The sequence below is a fragment of the Staurois parvus genome, unplaced genomic scaffold (assembly GCF_062004578.1).
Source record: "Staurois parvus isolate SC_StPar_1 unplaced genomic scaffold, SC_StPar_1.0 ptg000169l, whole genome shotgun sequence".
NCBI classification, from domain to species: Eukaryota; Metazoa; Chordata; class Amphibia; order Anura; family Ranidae; genus Staurois; species Staurois parvus.
The window spans coordinates 7649847-7670566 of NW_028317965.1; the positions used below are offsets into that span (position 1 = coordinate 7649847).

Consider the following 20720-nt stretch of genomic DNA (forward strand, 5'->3'; position numbering starts at 1 on the left):
GAAAAAAGGTACCAGGGGCATCTCATGGGGCCCCCTACTGACCCCGGGCCCTCGGGCATTGCCCAAGTTTCCAATGGTCAGTCTGCCTCTGGGTGTGCATATCTCAGGACTGCATGGATGGAAATACAAATCCTTTTGCACAAAGTTCTTGCATATTGTTGTATGTTGTATTTAACGGTTTGTGTGGAGTTCTGCTTTAATGTTTCAAGGACAGGCGCTATGTTCAATACAATTCAAGGAGCTCACACACCTGGAATAATAGAGAGGAAAGATGAAGAGCTACCAAGTATTCAGGCAAAATAATGAAGAATTCTGACTGCTAATTATTGCAACTTTGAAACACCAGCAGTCCTATTTTGAAATATGTATTCCGCCATACCCATGGTGAAATGTGCACAGCGTGTTCCCAGTCTATCTGCGCAGCACAGTGGCTTACTGGTTAGTACATCTGCCTGGCAGCACTAAGGTCATCAGTTTGAATCCAAACCACTACATGCATGGAGTTTGCATGATCTCCCTGTAGATGCATGGGTTTTCCCTGGGCACTCCAGTTTCCTCTCACATGACCAAGACATGCTGGTAGTTTACTTGGCTCCTATCTAAACTGGTCCTAGTATGTGTATGTACGAATGTGAAATAGGCACAAAATAAATACCTTTAATAAACTGTTTCAAAGTTACTACTGTAACTCCCTCCTCATCGGCTTACCTCACCGCAGGCTATCCCCGCTTCAGTCTATCTTGAATGCTGTGGCCAGACTCATCCACCTTACTAACCGCTCTGTATCCGCCACCTCCCTCTGCCAATCCCTCCACTGGCTTCCGATTGCCCAACGGATAAAATTCAAAATACTAACATTGACTTATAAAGCTGTTCATAATACTGCCCCGAACTACCTCACCGATCTGATATCCAAATGCCACCCAAAACGTACTCTCCGCTCCTCACAAGACCTCCTACTCTCTAGTTCCCTGGTCTCCTCCTCCCATGCCCATCTCCAGGACTTCTCCAGGGCTTCCCCCATCCTCTAAAACTCCCTACCCCAATCCATCAGACTATTACCTACTCTCCTCACCTTTAGGCGCACTCTGAAAACCTATCTCTTCATGGAAGCCAAGCCCGCCCTCAGCTAATTACTGAACTCCTCTGCTCTTCCTACCACTCCATCCCCCACAGCTATCTCCTCCTGTACCACTATCCCCTCCCTCCTAGATTGTAAGCTCCAAGGAGCAGGGCCCTCGAACCCCTCGTGTATTGAATCGTATTGTTACTGTTCTGTCTCGTGTACTGTCTCCCATTATAATGTTATAATGTAAAGCGCTGAGCAAACTGTTGGCGCTATATAAATCCTGTATAATAAGAATAATAAATTTAAAAAGAAACAAACAAAAAGATGTGATATGTGAGCAGAAGAGTCATTTTATAAGTTTATTTTCAAACTGCTAAAGTTTTTTGGTTGACTGTATGGAACCACTGTAATGATTACAAATGTAACTTTCCACAATTGGTCTACACTTAGGGCAGTGCCTTGAAAAAGTATTCCGACCCCTTGAAATATTCCACATTTTGTTATGTTACAACCAAAAACATAAATGTATTTTATTGGGATTGTATGTGATAGACCAACACAAAGTGGCACATAAATGTGAAGTGGAAGGAAAATGAGAAATGGTTTTCAACATTTTTTACAAATAAAGTGTGGCGTGCATTTGTATCCAGCTTCGCAAAATAACGCTGTCAGATCGGATGGAGAGCATCTGTGAACAACAATTTTCAAGTCTTGCCACAGATTCTCAATTGGATTTTGGTCTGGACTTTGATTGGGCCATTCTAAAACATGAATATGCTTTGATCTAAACCATTCCATTGTAGCTCTGGCTGTATGTTTGGGGTCATTGTCCTGCTGGAAGATGAACCTCCGCCCCGTTCTCAAGTCTTTTGCAGACTTACAGGTTTTCTTCTAAGATTGCCCTGTATTTGGCTCCATCCATCTTCCTATCAACTCTGACCAGCTCCCCTGTCCCTGCTGAAGAAACGCATCCCCACCACATGATGCTGCCACCACTATGTTTCACGGTGGGGGTGGTGTGTTCACGGTAATGTGCAGTGTTAGTTTTTCCGCCGCACATAGCGTTTTGCTTTTAGGCCAAAAAGTTTAATTTTGGTCTCATCTGACCAGAGCACCTTCTACCACGTTTGCGGTGTCCCCCAAATGGCTTCTTGCAAACTGCTTGCCACTCTTGCATAAAGGCCAGATTTGTGGAGCGCATGATTAATAGTTGTCCTGTGGACAGATTCTCCCACCTGAGCTGTGGATCTCTGCAGCTCCTCCACAGTTCCCATGGGCCTCTTGGCTGCTTCTCTGATGAATGCTCTTCTTGCCCTGCCTGTCAGTTTAGGTGGATGGCCATGTCTTGATAAGTTTGCAGTTGTGCCTCCGTGATATGTTAAAAGCTTGGGATATTTTTTTTATAACCTAACCTTGATTTAAACTTCTCCACAACTTTATCCCTGATCTGTCTGGTGTGTTCCCTGGTCATGATACGGTTTGTTCACTAATGTTCTCTAACAAACCTCTGAGGGCTTCACAGAACAGCTGTATTTATACTGAGATTAAATTACACACAGGTGGATTTATTAATTGGGTGACTTCTGAAGGCAACTGGTTCCACTAGATTTTAGTTACGGGTATCAGAGTAAAGGGGGCTGAATACAAATGCACACCACACTTTTCAGATATTTAGTTTGAAAACCATTTATCATTTTCCTTCCACTTCACAATTATATGTCACTTTGTGTTGGTCTATCACATAAAATCCCAATAAAATACATTTACGATTTTGGTTGTAACATGACAAAATGTGGAAAATTTCAAGGGGGGTGAATACTTTTTCAAGGCGCTGTATAAACAAAAACAAAAAAAACACACAGAACCAGTATCGATGCCATACCTCATGTTGTAACATGACTCTGTCAATCAGCAATGCTCGAATGTGCCTCTTCTTTCCTTGGAGCTGAAAGTCAAATAAATCATTAAGCATTCTAACAGCAAGATCTTTATGACATTAAAGCAGAACTAAGCAATCCTATCATTTACAGCAACGGAAGTTGCCATATTAGCCTTAGATGTGCAGTTGCTGTGGTGCCATGTGTATGTACAGAGATCCTTGCACCCACACAGAGGTCCTTAGCCGTATGCAGCGATCCTCGGGTGTATGTTCATGCCAGATTAATTTTATACTGAGGCAAGATTTAAAAAAAAAAAAAACATTAAGTCAATTAGCACCTTATCCAACCTGACTTAAAGTGGTTGAAAACCTCAGACATTATTTATTTCAGGTACTTATATAGCGCCATTAATTTACGCAGCGCTTTACATATATATTGTACATTTACATCAGTCCCTAACCCTCAAGGGGTGTACAATCTAAGGTCCCTAACTCACATTCATACATACACATACTAGGGACAATTTAGACAGGAGCCAATTAACCTACCAGCATGTCTTTGGAGTGTGGGAGGAAACCCACGCAGGCACAGGGAGAACATGCAAACTCCAGGCAGGTGGTGCCGTGGCTGGGATTCGAACCAACACCCCTAGTACTGCCAGGCAAAAGTGCTAACCATTTAGCCACTGTGCTGCCTCATTTTTAGTACATATATTATAGACCACCTTATCCAACCTGACTTAAAGTGGTTGAAAACCTCAGACATTATTTATTATTTATTTCAGGTACTTATATAGCGCCATTAATTAACGCAGCGTTTTACATATATATTGTACATTCACATCAGTCCCTAACCCTCAAGGGGCGTACAATCTAAAGTCCCTAACTCACATTCACATACACATACTAGGGACAATTTAGACAGGAGCCAATTCACCTAACAGCATGTCTTTGGAGTGTAGGAGGAAACCGGAGTACCCGGAGGAAACCCACGCAGGAACAGGGAGAACATGCAAACTCCAGGCAGGTGGTGCAGTGGTTGGGATTTTAACCGACGACCCTAGTACTGCCAGGCGGAAGTGTTAACCATTTAGCCACTGTGCTCACATGAAATATGAACAAAGCATATCCCTCTATAGTGTGTGCTTGTCTCAATCCAGAGCACTAATTGTCATTTCCCCCTGCTGCTTTATTCCTCTGCTATCAGCATGAATCACTTCTGACAAGTTTCCCTGACACCAAGAGAAAAATGGTGATGGAGAGGGACCTTTGGCAGATTTACTGCTTCAGCTCTGTTCCTGTGACCTGTGTGGAGGGAGGGGTGTCTCTGCCCTCCAATTAGCTCTCAGAGCTCTCCTCACACAGTTCTGCAGTAATTTCAGCTCTCTGCCCCTTTTTTCTGACCTCTCAGACAAACTTTATAAATGCTGCACGTTGAATGGATGTAGAGAGGAGAATACTGCAGACAGACAGGTACAACTTATGTAGGATTTGTTTAATCTCCGTGTATCACCCGAGGATAGTCACATCACTGGGTATACGTAAGGGTTTACAACCACTTTAATATCTATATTTCCCATGAGCCAAAGAAGTCTGAGCCTCAGTGGTTCAAAGCTTATTGGAACCATAACAAAGTACAGAAATTTGTGTGTACACGTTAAACACAAAGACAGTAGTTTTTAATTGTGCAACTCACCCGGTTTTCCATGGACTTTTTGACAAGTGTAAAACTCTTCCATCTTGAGTCAAACTCATGTTTGTGGGATCCCTGGAATTGTAGAACGTCGCTGATAATCTGCGGATGACAATGCCAGTCACGGATCAGCAGTGCTAATACAGTGCACTTTCTTTATAAAATTGTAAAAGCAAACCACCTCTAGTTATTTGAAGACCAATATAAAAAATATACACTAAAAATACCCATCTGACTCTCTAACACATATCTACATCAAACTAGCAATAAATATTAGTGCAGAAATATTATGAACAGTAACTTATTATTGTAGGACTAAAAAATGCAAACATCCAAAGTGCATATAGAACGTGAAGATATAAAAAAAAAAAAAAATCAACAAACACCCGGCCAACCTTCTAGTACAAGCCGTGTAAGAAATCAGCAATCCAATGTGACAAAAAATGGAAAAAAAAACAAATATATACACAAGGTGTATATACTGTGACAGCACACATCTGCATTCATGACCTGTTGATGTGAACATGCTGAAAGAATTTAAAGTGTTTCTAAACCCAGGACTCTGCATTCCCTATATCTGGTCTCCCCGGACCCCGCATTCCCTATATCTGGTCTCCCCGGACCCCGCATTCCCTATATCTGGTCTCCCCGGACCCCGCATTCCCTATATCTGGTCTCCCCGGACCCCGCATTCCCTATATCTGGTCTCCCCGGACCCCGCATTCCCTATATCTGGTCTCCCCGGACCCCGCATTCACTATATCTTCTTCGCAGACCCTGCATTCACTATATCCGGTCTCCCCGGACCCTGCATTCACTATATCCGGTCTCCCCGGACCCTGCATTCACTATATCCGGTCTCCCCGGACCCTGCATTCACTATATCCGGTCTCCCCGGACTCTGCATTCACTATATCCGGTCTCCCCGGACCCTGAATTCACTATATCTGGTCTCCCGGGACCCTGCATTCACTATATCCGGTCTCCCCGGACCCTGAATTCACTATATCCGGTCTCCCCAGACCCCGCATTCACTATATCCGGTCTCCCCGGACCCTGCATTCACTATATCTTCTCCCCTGACCCTGCATTCACTATATCTGGTCTCCCCGGACCCCGCATTCACTATACCTGGTCTCCCCGTACCCTGCATTCACTATATCTGGTCTCCCACAGTACACAGAACATGGAAATGTAATTATTTTAGTAAATATAAACTGCTAAATACCTTTTCTCATCAGCAGTATATAGCAGTCTTATAAGTTTTATCAGTATCCAGCTGTGCACTGGTTAAATCTTGTAGGAGTTTTCATTCTGCTTGGTCTGTCCTATGAGGCTGCATAACCCCGGACCCTCTGTCTGGACAGCGCTGATTAGCTCTGTGCCAATTATTTGCACCCTCCCAAAGAAAAAAAACAACAACTCTCTAGCAATGCACATTAAACTGAGCATGTGCAGAGTGAAACCTAGAGCTCTGTACTATCAGCAGATAGATTGGGGACAGAAAAAGGGGAGGATCAGAGAAGACAGGATCAAACAGCCTTTTTACACAGTACAGAGGATTAACCCCTTAGGTTGCACAGTGAGTATAACAAGCATACTTTACTGCATATACAGACTGATTTCATTGTTGCGAGTTTATGAACACTTTAAAGATTTTGACAGAGCGCATATTGACCTGTAGGGGTTGATCAGTAGTGGGTTATAGTATATATATATATATATATATATATATATATATATATATATATATATATATATATTGCTCAATTGTTTTGTAGCATTGGGTTGCTGATTTCTTACACTGCTTGAATAGGCGTGTTTGTGGATTTTTACCATTTCTTCACATTATATGTGCACTTTGGATGTTTGCATTTTTTAGTCCTACAATAATGAGTTACTGTTCATATTGCGTATGTCCTAATATTTATTGCTAGTTTGATGTGTTAGAGAGGAGTCAGCAACCAGTAGATCACGGACAGGTGACTGGTAGATCTCAGGTCTGGACCTGCTGACCCGCCATCCCAGAGCATCAGAGTGCAATGCAGAGGGACTACTTGTACATTTTCAAGCTGTAGTAGGGAGTAATAGCCACACAAGTCGATGCCTCCTCTGTATTGCTGGCTCCTGTCCCATGCGGAGTGATACCAACTGCACTCCAACTCTTACCTGGGCTAGAGGTCTCTAGTGTGGTGCCAGCAGCAGGAAAGAAGAGATCTTCAGATCAGAGTGAAGCAATACACTGGACATAATAGTAGAAGGCTGCTTTCACACTGATGCGCTGCATTTTACTCACATCATGAGGGTGCAGTGCAGTGTACCTACAGCTTTCCTGCAGGTTTGTTGCGCTCAGCTATAGACTTCAATTATATCCTGCGGGTTTGGCGCACTTTCTGAAAGTACACCAAAACTCCAAGCGCACCCCCTTTAGCTGCAGTGGCCAGGGGTGTACACACGTCAAAGTTGCAGCAGGAGCTATACTCCCCATCATGGGAGGTGGGTATAGCACAGGGGTAGGTAACCTGAGAGCCGCAGGACTACAAGTTCCATCATGCCTCTGCAAGTCATAGCTGTAACTGTCAGTTTTGTAATCTTTGCAATGCCTCATGGGAAATGTAGTTCCACAACAGCTAGAGTGCAGCAGGTTGCCTACCCCTGGTACAGCATTCTGCTAAGCATGACCCATTCAAGTGAATGAGGCCGCTCTGCAAGTGCCATGCAACTTTGTGCAGTACAGCAAACAAGGGGTTAAATAAAGCAGGCAGTGATGTGTTGAATTCTCACCATCTGCTTTAACCCCTTGGACCCAGCAATAGCATACAGTTGCAGGACGCTTGAGTGGCCCCATTTACTTGAATTGGTCATGACTGGCAGGCAGTAGCACCCACCAAAAGCAGCAGGGGGTTTAATTCCTTGTGCAGCATGTGTACACCTTTGACTGCTGCTTCAGTAGCTAAAGGAGTAAGGACTGGGGTTGGTAAAATCACGACTCAACCGCAAGGTTTTACCACCCTCCAAATTTACGTGTGAACCTGCTCTAAGGGTGTCGCTGCTGAATGCAACTAAGGGTTAATTCACAAGGTGGTGAGGAAGCAATATGTTTGCCGTGCAAAGCACTTGATTGCGACACAGTAGTACATCAATTAGAGGTTTAAATTAAGTGTGAGGAGGTGACACTGTGCCCTGTGATCTTTCACTTCTCCCATGTTGTTCAGGTACATCGCCACCTCTTTAAGGCTGCCTACTTCTGTGTTAGAGGGTCAGCCAGGTAGTTCGTGTATATTTTTTACATTGGTTTTCAGATACACTTTGAGATTTATAATTTTATTTTGTTTTTTCAATCCAGTAGTAATTGATTGGGGTGTGTATTAGACCCTCTAGTGGGTATTTTACCTTTTATTGAGGTACTATTTTTTATTTTGTATGCGCTACTGCAGTGGTTCTCAACCTGGGGGTCGCGACCCCTTTGGGGGTCGAACGACCCTTTCACAGGGGTCCCCTAAGACCATCAGAAAACATATTTCCGATGTGTAAAGAGCAGCTACTGTGTAGAAAGCAGCTGCTGTGTTGAAAGCAGCTACTCTGTTAAAAGCAGCTACTGTGTTGAAAGCAGCAGTATTGGAGGTAAAAGGACACTCATGAATTATGATTACTGGGTAAATAATTTTATGGTTGGGGGTCACCACAACATGAGGAACTGTATTAAAGGGTCATGGCATTAGGAAGGTTGAGAACCACTGCGCTACTGGGTGGTGTGGGAACACTTGTGCGTGCCTGCAGATGTAGTGTAGTTTATTTGGCTGCGCATAAGACACCATTCATTTATTAAGTATATCATCTCTAATTATTATGGAGTTCCCTAAGAGGCAAGTGAGGAACTGGTTGGAGAGGTTTCAGTCTACAAATAGAATTTCTGTGATTAATCTTTATTAAGTGTTCTTGCATGGCGACCACTTCCTGTTATCTCACATATAGATTCTTATTATTATAGCCAAATTTACCCCCCTAACTCCTCCCACAGTTTTTACACTACATAGACAGTAATATACCGAAACGTGCGGATTGTTCCCGATTGGTGCGCTATTACTTTGTGGAACGTTTCGCCGAATGGTTCACGAAATATCGGCATTTTTGTAGTGAAATTGGTCCCATAGGAATGAATGGCGGAATGTTCAAAACTAGAATGTGAGCTGAAAAAATCAGGACATAATTTCTAAACTGCCATCACTCCCTCATTTTCAAGCCCACCTACACAAATCTTATATCAAAACGTTCAGCTATCCCTGCTGCCACTAAAAATGTCCACAGTCTTGATAGTTTTCACAATATGACCATTTGTTTGCAACTCACACCGCCCATTGACATTCCTTGAAACTCCACTCTAGCCACCTCAAATTTGAAGGGCAATTTCTAAACTGCGACTGTGCCTTCATTTTTCATATTTCAGAGACATACTATGCATCAAAATGTAGGTCTGGGTCTTGTGATTCTCACAATATAAAGGTGGAGGCAAGAACACTCCACACAATTTCCTCAGAAATTGTAGCTTTTCTAGTTTATTCTCTTCTCCCACAAAAAAGAAAACGTTCCCTATTTGCAAACCAGTGTAATGCTAGATATTACCGCGTTACCCCGAAAATAAGACACTGTCTTATATTTTTTTTTGGCTCAAAAAAACACACTAGGTCTTATTTTCGAGGTAGGTCTTTTTTTTTTTTTTAAATGTCCAGGTGTGGACGGGGTGCAGAGGTGAGCTGCAGGCAGTTGTGGATGAAGGTTACTATGGAGAGGGCCGGCTGATGACAGTTGAGAGCTGCAGTCAGGTGTTGCAGGGATGACTTGACAGGTGAGTTTCAGACGGTGCAGAAATGAGCCACAGACAGGGTGCAGGGGCGAGTTGCAGATGGGGATGCAGATGTGAGCTGTGGCCAGGGGGTGCAAAGGTGGGTTGCAACTCAGCTCACCTCTGCACTCCCCCCCCCCCCCCCTCCCAACCGCAGCTCACCTATGCACCCTGTCTGCAACTCACCTGACTCAATTTACCTCTGCAACACCTGACTGCAGCTCACCTTTGCACATCCCCCCTCCCCCTTCACTGCCCTCATATGGTTAGCTAGCTTTGCAAAACACAGCTGTCAGCATCTGGCCTCTCTATAGTAACTCCTGTTTCAGGTCCTATCTTCCAATACAGTGCACCAAGCGCACTTACTCACCACTCCACCTCTTCCCCACTGGCCGGTGATCAGCCCTGGGGCATCGGCTTCCATGCATTAGGCTGCAGGATGAGATGCCCCGCCCCTAAACACACTGCGCCTGTAGATAACTGTTCCTTCCCTTCCAAGGTGACTACAGGGGTAGGGAGGTTCTGTGGGAACGGATGGTGCTGTCACTTCAGCTGCACTTCTGTGTTTGTAAGAGACAGTAGTTATGGGTGTGTGCAGGGCCAGTACCGGAGGTGGCGGAATGTCGTTCTGCCACGTTCCGGCTGAAAAAAAAAGCCCTGATCACAACTAGGTTTTATTTTCAGGGTAGGTCTTATTTTAGGGGGAAAAGGGTATGTTATGGAAGGTATTGGTGGTACATGATCACTTTGAAGATGAATGTTTTCTTGTATAACTCACACCCATCTATTAGTGACCTGAGTGTGCTACAGCCAACTATGCTCTGTACAGAGACTTACCTTTATTATAAGAAATAACGACTTGGTATCATCTTCTGAGTTGTCAAGTATGAAATCTGTGGATGAAAAGAGAAATGAAAAAGTATGCCTGCACCCCTTCCTTGGATATATGTAAAATATGGAGACTGTTTAACCCCTTGGTGCCGGCGCCTCCCGACCCTTTAAGGGTTTCAGAAGCCGGGAGGCGGGGCGGGGTTTTAGGGTCATGTGACCGCCATGATTTGCTGTCACAGCGGTAACATGATCGGGAAAGGTTCCAATCGAAAGAGGAGATCGGGCCCTTTCCGTGAGTACCGGACATACGTGCTGGGAGCATGCAGGGCGCGCGCTCTCAGCACATATGTTTTTCTTAATTGCATGCATACGTGAGGCCACATGGTGTCAAGGCCCAGACGCAGGGAGGCCGCACATTTGTGTGCGGCCGGCGCCAATAGGTTAAGCATATAAAGCTCATCTGAGTCCAAGGTGCAATATCCTACTTCAAGAATACATGAAAATCAAACCTCACTTATACAAAGTGCATGCAGCTAGATCTGGAGCTGTATCAACATTGAATAAATCAATTATTGTTTACTAACAAACTGTACCTACCTGATGGGTACACTTTTAAGGCCTTATGCACACAGATTTTTTTTTTTTGTTTGTTTTTTTTTTCTTTCCTTGATGTTTTTTTTTTCCTGCCTCTAAATGCCTATGTGTGCAAAGACACATAAGCTAACAGGGGCATTTAGAGGCAGAAAAAAAAAAAAAGTCATACGCCTCCAACAGCCACATATTTAATGCCCTGTGTGGATGAGGCCCTTAAATTCACCCCATCAATGCATAAGTAAATCCCCATCGCTTTTACCTCACCACACAAGCAGCTGTGACACCATCATAAAATGATATAAGAAATGTGTAAGGCTACATTTACACTTGTGCGAGTGGTTGCGGGACAGTGTGTAAATCGCACCTGTTCCCGTACCGCAACCAAACCATGCTGCTCTTTTGCAGATGTGCGGGGCTGCCATTCATTCTTAACCACTTCAAGTCCAGACACTTTTACCCCCTTCCTGTCCAGGCCAATTTTCAGCTTTCAGCGCTATCACACTTTGAATAACAATTGCGCGGTCATACAACACTGTACCCATATGAATTTTTTTAGCATTTTTTTGAGACAGATAAAACTTTATTTATTCACCACTGGGATTTTTTTTTTTTTGCAATGTAAAGGAAAGTCCAAAAATTTTGAAAAAAAGTGTTTTTCTTATAAAATTTTGCAAATAAATAATATTTTATCATAAATCTTGGCCAAAATTTATTCCGTTATCTTTTTAGTAAAAACACAAAAAAAACAAAAACAAAATTAGTTTATAACCAGAAATCATCATTTTTCAACATTTTTATTTTTTTTTTTAGATTATTTTTTTTTTTTTGTTTTACATATTGTCACCCTAGCAGTACAGTGTCACCATGGTGACACTACTACTTGTGGGGGGGTGATGAGGATTTTTTTTTTTTTTTTTTTTACACCGATTGCTTTTACACCCATAAAGGCTGTAAAAGCAATCATTTCTCCTTCTCTCTGGCTGCATTCTTGCAGCCATTGAGAACTACTGTGTGAGCTGTGATTGGTCACAGTTTGTCACATGGTACAAGGCTGTTGTAAATAGCTTTGTACCATGTGATCTCTGTGATCATTCGCAGATTTCACACGTAGTAAGCAATGATGTCAGAAGTGACATCTTGCTTACTACTGTGCATGTGATCACTGATTGGCCAATCAGTGATCACATGATCGGGACCTACGATGATTGGTGTTCCACTGTGTCTGGAGGACACAGCGGGCACCGGATCGCGGTGCTGCACGCTCCCAGGGAGTGCGCACAAGCAGGGGGCGGGGAGGACGTTTATAAATGGCCACCCGACCCTGCACTGCCACCGTCCGGCCGGGAGGTAGTTAATGGCACCCCCACGCATCTGAAAACACAGCGTGTTTTCGCTTTGCAGCTGCTTTGGTGCAGAAACCTTTTCCTACATGAAACACAGGCACAGAGGCCCATTCCAATGATGGGCTGCATTGTCCGCGCAACAGTGGCTTGCAGAATCACTTAGATGTGAGCCTAGCCTAACCTATAACACAGCGGATGAGTTTGTTTGTGTTGGGGAAATCGCTGGGTGGTGGAAAAAAGTTGCCATCTGTCTATAAATTTCACTTAGTTGAAGACTGATAATCGGGTATTTTTTCCAAATGAACTTTGTGCACCGAAGATTTATTTCATGTGTTTATTAGCATTATTTTTGCACCGTATGGTTTCTGAACTGCACCAAGCACTTTTTTTATAACTTATGCCTAACGCATAACTGCATGTTTGGAAAAAAGAAAAATAAAAGCAAAAATGAGACTTAAAAGACTTACGCAAAAGTTTCCTGAGCGTTTTTGCCATGGATTCTCTGTAGTTTTTTCTAGAATAATCTGGAATAAAAAAAAATGTAAAAACATGTATTAGGCAAGTGATGTCTATTCAATATGCCCTATGACTCAAATGAATGCCGAGCAGTGGTGTCACTCTTCTTCTGTTCTCCAGTTATTGCTTCAGAATCACCAGTAGGGGGAGTGTGACACCATCCTTCAGCAGAATTCCTGAACCACACTTGTAAAGTCTTTAATGTTGCTGAGAATACAGCCAGCATATACATTAAGGCTACGTTCACACTAGCCTTGTTAGCAAGCGGCAGACAGGCGTTTGGGAAGCGTTTTTAACGTTTCCCAAACGCCTGGGAAAATTCTGCACATTGCAACACATAATGCTGTTCAAACGGGAGCGTTAGCGTCGCGGCAAAACGGACGCCTCTGGTCGAGTCAGGAGGAGTTGAAGCCTCCTATTCAAGTCTATGGTGCCACTCCCGGCCGGCATTTGCGACGAGGTTGCGAGGCGTTTGCGGAGCAGTAACGCCATTCAAACTTCATTATAGGCGTTTGTGGGGCGTTTTTAATGCTTAGCAAACATCTAGCAACCGCCGCTAAACCGCGCATGCGGCGTTTGCGGAGCGTTAAAAACGTTCCGCAAAAACCGGACCAACGCTTGTCAAACGCTATGGGCGCGTTTGGCAAGAGTTGGAAAAACAGTCAAGTGTGAACGAGCCCTAAGGTGGTTGTAAAGGCTGAAGGTTACGTACCTTCCTGCGTTCTGTGTGCCCCTCCTAATACTCCCCTGAGCCCCTCACAGTCCAGCGATGTGCACAGGAGCCTCAGCTGTCCTAGGTCTTGCTCCTCATTGGCAGAGCCATTGGCTCCCACTGGTATCAATCACAGCAAATGAGCCAATGAGGGGAGGCCTTATTGAACGAAAGAGGTCTAAGATACATAAAAGCCATCAACATTTTAGGCCTTAGGAATAATCACACTTTGTACTCACCATAGTCTATACCGGTGAAGAGTTTTGTCTCATCCAGAGACACCATACTTGTAACCCTGCGAAAATAAAATACAAAAAACCCTTTCATCCATGCAGACACCATAATATATTCAATGAAATCACAATCCATGAAAGGCTTAATAGCATCCTCATAAAAAAAAGTGGTTAGTACCATATACTGTTTGTCTGGTATCTGTATTCTAACAGATACAGTCTTTAACAAGCTCGTGCAGACTCCACCTCCGCAACATCGCCAAAATACGCACGTTCCTAACCCCAGAAACCACTAAACAGATCATCCACTCCCTCATCATATCACGACTCGACTACTGCAACTCCCTCCTCACTGGCCTGCCTCGCCGCTGGCTATCCCCGCTTCAGTCGATCCTGAATACGGCTGCCAGACTCATTCACCTTTCCAACAGCTCCATTTCCGCCACCCCCCTCTGCCAATCCCTCCACTGGCTTCCGACTGCGCAACGGATCAAATTCAAAATCCTAACACTGAAGTACAAAGCCGTCCACCATACTGCCCCGAACTACATCACCGACCTAATATCCAAGTACCACCCAACATGCACACTCCACTCCTCACAAGACCTCCTTCTCTCTAGTTCCCTGGTCTCCTCCTCCCATGCCCGCCTCCAGACTTCTCCAGGATGTCACCCATCCTCTGGAACTCCCTGCCCCAACCTATCAGATTATCACCTACTCTCCTCTCCTTTAGGCGCACCCTGAAAACCCACCTCTTCAGGGAAGCCCACCCCACCCCCTGCTAACTTGCCGACCTCCTCCACTCTTCCTACCACTCCATCCCCCACAGCTATCTCCTCCTGTGCCACCATCCCCTCCCTCCTAGATTGTAAGCTCCAAAGAGCAGGGCCCTCGATCCCCTCATGTTTTGCATTGTATTGTTTGTTGTTCTGTCACATGTTCTGTCCCCCTTTGTAATGTACAGCGCTGAGCGAACTATTGGCGCTTTATAAATACTGCATAATAATAACTGTGGCACACTAACTCTAAGCCTATAACATTACAACTATTGAATCTGTAGGTTCATCTGCAAACCTGTATTTTGCTTGGACTGGGGAGAGCAAAAGGAAGTATATGGAAAGCAAATTTTATTAAGTTTGGCAAATCACAGAGAAGTCAAATATTATATTAAATCCTCCTGCGCTGCTATAAATGGCTAACTACAGCTGCTGACATCCGATCCTCACCTCAGGATGGATAAATAGGCAAATCTATGTAATATTGATGTAGTGCTGTATATCTACTAGGTAGATGTGAAAAATACTTTAAAACATGAAACAATATATATGGCAATATACTTAGAGTTTATATGGGTGTTAGATCAACTGGATCTATCAAGTGGCATTTACAAGTGATTAATAGTGCGAAAAAGGTCACCACGTCGCATCTACGTGTTACGCCATGCCCCCGTGGCTTCCTCTGGATTCTTGCTGAGGAAGCCACGGGGGTGTGGTGAAACGCGTAGATGCGGTGTGGTGACGCACTTCGGCCAGCGCCATCTTGGTACACCAGAGTGCGTTCAGTACACCTATGTAAGGTGGTGTGTAAAGCGTGTCAATAACTTGGCGTTTTTACCTAATTTAATTAAATATACAGTGTTGCACTATGGAGGACCTTTGTTTTTTCATTGTATGATCCCAACATCATGTATGTATATGGGCATATACATTGCTACCTGTGCATGGAGGATTAGCTGAAATTGAACGTATGGCCATTGGGGCTTTTGTGGAACATATCTTACCTGGAGAGTGCGTGCAGGATCCTGGGTGATCCAAAAAGCGTTTTGGCCACTGTGGGTCGCAGGGGGAAGGTGAGCGGGCATGCCTGCCAATTAGGATTATCACTCACCACTTGCACCAACACAGGAGCACGCTTGGAAAAGTTATTTTATCGTGTGTGTTTTTTGCCACTTATGAATATACTGGCTCATTATGGACATTGGCAATTATCACAACTGTTATAGGTTTTATATTGATCACTCACATGTGGTAGCCTATATCTCTGCATAGGGAATCACTGTGTTTCACTTATTTTTGAATGATCACTTGGATATAGGTTCAATGTTGAACCTTTTTTGCACTATTAATAACTTGTAAATGTCACTTGATAGATCCGGTTGATCTAACACCAATATAACTCTATGTATATTGCCACATATATTGTTTCATGCTTTAAAGTATTTTTCACATCTACCTAGTAGATATACAGCGCTACATCAATATTACATAAAATCGCAGAGAAGGGTTTATTTTTTGCTGCATTTGTTCCACTGGGAAGATTTCCCTTCACTTCCTGCAACAGAAAGAACTGGAAAAAATCATTTCTACAAAGTAAGGAAACTGTCTCCTGTATTAACTCCCTGAGGATGGGGGGGGGGGGGGGGAATTGATTAAGTTTTGTCCTGCTATTATATCATTTAAAGTATAAATCCACCTTAGTAAAAAAAAAAAAGAAAGAAATGCATATCTTTGTTCAGGTAAAATGTATGAGTTTTTTTTTCATTAGGAGCCTGTAAAGGATTGCACCCGCGATCAGCAGATTGCATGTGCAATCTCAGGCTCCTGCAGACTGTCAGTGTAGCTGTCTGCCCATAGGTGCAGGCAGTTACTGAATGACAGGAAACATCAATGAACTACCTAGGGTGCTCATCAGTGCCCTAGTAGTTCACTGAGAACTACAAGCCGTCAGCCTCCATGGCTGACGGTAGTTGTCGTTCCCCCATACATGTGAATAATTGATGTAACGGCAGCTTTTTATTTTTTTTTCTAATTTTGATAGCAGGGAGTAATTCTTCAGCCTGCTGTCACAACGGGGATATTGGGGGGAGGGCGGGGTGGATGGCTACAGTATCAGTAACATGTTATTCCCTGGATACGGGTGTAACATGTTGGGAAAGGTGAACTTATCCTTTAACCACTAGCCTACAGGGCACTTTCGCCCCCTTCCTGCCCAGGCCAATTTCCAGCTCTCAGCGCTGTCACACTTTGAATGACAATTGCACAGTCATGCAACACTGTACCCATATGAAATTTTTAGCATTTTTTTGTGACAGATAGACCATTATTTTGGTGGTATTTAATCACCTCTGGGTTTTTAATTTTTTCTAAAACAAACCGAAAACCGCTGAAATTAAAAAAAAAAAAAAAAAAAAAAAAAAAAAAGTCTTCGTTTTTGTTGTAAAATTTTGTAAAGAAGTGATTTTTCTCCTTCATTGATGTGCGCTAATGAGGCTGCAGTGATGGGCAGTGACAGGCTGCACTGATGGACACTGATAGGTGGCACTGATGAGGAGGCACTGGTAGGTGGCACTGATGGGCATCACTGATGGGCACTGAAAAGCAGCACTGATATATGGCACTGATAGGCGTCACTGACTGGCACTGATGCACACTGATAGGCGTCACTGATTGACATTGATAGGTGGCACTGACTGGCACTGATGGGTGACACTGAAAGGCAGCTCAGATGGGCACTGATATGTGGCATTGATGTGGCACTGTTCAGCACTGATGGACACTGACAGGTGGCACTTCTGGGGCCACACTGATCATCAGTGCCCTGATGATCAGTGTACATGTCCCCTCCGCGGAATGCCAATTACCGGCTCTCCTCTCCTCACGAGCTGTCAGCGTGATAACCGGCATTTCCCTGTTTTCATGTGATCAGCTGTGATTGGACACAGCTGATCACATGACCGAGCCGACATCTTCGGCTCTTTCTGTAGATCGGTGATCCGCTGTGTCCAAGGGACACAGCGCACCACCGATCGCTGCGCGCTCCCTGAGCCACGCATATGTGGTGGGAATGGGAGGACGTCATATGATGTCCTCCCAGAACGAGAGAACCACCTTGCGCCCGTCATTGGACCATATGGCGGGCGGGAGGTGGTTAAACGTCTTTTTCTAGTGGATTGCTATGCATTTTCTTTCTGCTGTTATTCCTGTATATTGAAATTATTTTCGGCCTTTCATGCAAATTCCAGCTTCAGATAAATCACTACGGCAGCTACCAAATCTAATTATTTTGAGAATAAAAGTACTTCTTGAATGCAAGATTGCAACCTCAGGCTGCCTGCCTACCAAAGCATGCATCATCTGTATTTTACATCATTAGAAATCACAAAGAGTCTATGGTTTTCAACCAGAAGAATTAGCAAGTTCAGTTAGGCCAAAACAGTGCAGTTCTGCTAAGCAGGAAGAAGAACCTGAACATGTAATATGCAAATATCCCAGATAACTGGACCTCAAAAAACACTTTTAGGGAATGAAGACGATAAACTATTTTTTTTTTAAGCCGATAAACTATTAAAAAAGCACAAAGGTGAGCGAAGGAAAATACTGGTCATGAGCCACCCAGTCTGTGACTTGGCTGACAGCGGGTGTCGTAAGCTTCTTTGCTGTATAGAGAATATAACTGGTTTGTTACTAAAATTATTAATGTCTCGTTCACACCACACGTGCGGAAAAACTGATGGAAAGTGACACGCAATTTTCACTTGTAGAGACGTCCGTTTACATCAGTTTTCATGCGCACTTCAATGATTTTTATATACGTTGCAGAATCCTACGCAGAAGAAATCTGCACGTGATACTAGTGTTGTGGTGTGAACAGGGCACATAGAGTACAATTGATTTTCTTGTGCCCTTGCAGAAAAACTGATGTCTGTGCACCATGATGTGAACGAGCCCAAAAATCTACAAGCCTTAAACGCCTCCCCCCGCCATATAAGGAAATGACAGGCACAAGGTGGTTCTCTCGTTCTGGGAGGATGTCATATGATGTCCTCTCACTCTGACCACACGTGCGCACAGTGTGGCGATCGGTGGTGCGCTGTGCCCCTCAGCCACAGCGGATCACCGATCAACGGAAAGAGCCAAAAGACATCAGCTCGGTCATGTGATCAGCTGTGTCCAATCACAACTGATCGCATGCAAATAAGTAAATGTAGGTTATCAGCATTTCTCTCCTCACGAGCTGTCACGCTGACAGAGGAGAGGAGAGGAGAGCTGGTAATCGGCATTCCTCAGAAGGGACATCTACACTGATCATCAGGGAACTGATGATCAGTGTGCCCTGATGATCAGTGTAGCCCCAGCTGTGCCACCTGTCAGTGTCCATCAATGCCAGCTGTTAGTGCTCATCCATGCCACCTGCCAGTGGCCATCAGTGCCACATCAATGCCACACATCAGTGCCTACCAGTGCACATCAATGCCACATATCAGTGCCCATCTGAGCTGCCTTTCAGTTCCGCCTATCAGTGCCAGTCAGGGCCGCCTATCAGTGCCCATCAGGGCCCCCTATCAGAGCCCCTCAGGGCCGCCTATCAGAGCCACCTGTCAGTGCCATATATGTGTGCTGCTTTTCATTGCCCATCAGTGATGCCTGTCAATGCTCATCAGTGCCACCTACCAGTGCCTCCTCATCATTGCCCATCAGTGCCACCTATCAGTGCCCATCACTGCAGCCTCATTAGCGCACATCAGTGAAGGAGAAAAATCACTCGTACAAAATTTTCCAACAAAAACTAAGAAAAAACTTTTTTTTATTAAAAATTTTCAGTCGTTTTTGGTTTGTTTCACAAAAAATAAAAAACCCAGAGGTGATTAAATACCATCAAAGGAAAGCTCTGTCTCAAAAATTATAAAAATTTCATATGAGTACAGTGTTGCATGACAGCACAATTGTCATTCAAAGTGTGACAGAGCTAAAAGCTGAGCACTGTTCAACAGGTAAAAAGTTTTGGGCATAAAATGAGCTAATCTTACATAATTTTGGGGTGCTGAAAACGAAAATGACCCTAAAAAATGTTGATTGGCTCTAGTTTCCATGATATATTCACCCATCTAATGACGTAAGCCATTCAAAATTATGATGCAACTTCAGCTGCATATTGCGCAATTGATACTGGTGACCAATAGAAAATTGCATGTATACTGAGATGATGCAATATTAGCCTTTAATTGCATCACTTCACTGCATAAAAGCTGCAGTATCTGTAGCTGATTGTAGTTCGTCTTTACATTTCGTTTTATGCTTATATAGGCTACTCAGTAATGCCTCGAACTTGTGTGAATAAAGCAGATAATTTCTGCTATATCTGCGGTGAAATAACTTTTATCTCACAAAAAAGGAGGATAACAGGAATGATTAAGAAAGCCTACAACTTGTATTTTGGCTGCAAGATAGGAGACCAGGACAAGAGCTGGGCACCACATATATGCTGCAATTCTTGTGGGACGGCACTGGAGCAATGGTTGAATGGAAAAAAGGCATCTATGCCTTTCGCTGTGCCAATGATTTGGAGAGAGCCAACAGATCATGTTAGTAATTGTTACTTTTGTATGGTGCCTCCAATTGTAAAAGGGCTAAATAAGAAGAAAAAGTTATCTGTGCACTATCCAAATATTCCATCGGCAATACGTCCAGTTCCTCATGGAGAGGGGCTACCAATTCCTAAAGCACCAGAATCCTTCGTGGTTGAGTCAAGTGAGGAAGAACCTGAAGCGTGTAGTCACGTGCAGTTGTAAGAGATAGCCCTTTCCTCGAATACAAGAGAAAAGCCAAGAGAAGCAAAACCGACACAAACTGAAGACAAAACTAGTGAGAATCCTAAGTATTAAAATGATTCAACTTAGCTTATGGCTATAATTTTTCTTGGTAATCCTATGCAATATATTATGCCATTTAGGCTTTGTTATGTAGTCAATATCACTTGCTTTATATTTGTGGAAAGACATCTATCTATATAATTATTGTGCATTATGTAGTCATTACGCCTATAGTAGAAAACTTTCCGTTTACAGAAAAACTAGAGCCAATTGACAAATTTCATTGTTATATTTGAACTCAGAATGTGAAATTCATTAAGAAATGGATCCTTTTGTTTCCAAAACTGGCAAAAAATAAAAATTTGTTGAACAGTGAAATTGGCCTGGGCAGGAAGGGGGTGTAAGTGCCCTGTAGGCA

General features: G+C 43.6%; 1 protein-coding gene across 3 annotated transcripts in view; it reads right to left on the minus strand.

Annotated features, from left to right (window-relative positions):
• Positions 1-20720, minus strand: part of PSME4 (proteasome activator subunit 4) — a 243830-nt gene that overhangs the window by 75282 nt on the left and 147828 nt on the right. For all 3 annotated transcript variants that reach the window (XR_016312594.1, XM_089676470.1, XM_089676469.1), the window contains 5 exons: positions 13720-13775; positions 12720-12776; positions 10322-10377; positions 4645-4743; positions 2952-3014 (listed from right to left, as the gene is read on the minus strand). Coding sequence is in view for 2 of the 3 variants with exons in the window: in XM_089676470.1 (XP_089532596.1) it covers positions 2952-3014; positions 4645-4743; positions 10322-10377; positions 12720-12776; positions 13720-13775 (331 nt within the window). In the remaining variant the exon portion in view is untranslated. The remainder of the gene's footprint in view (positions 1-2951; positions 3015-4644; positions 4744-10321; positions 10378-12719; positions 12777-13719; positions 13776-20720) is intronic.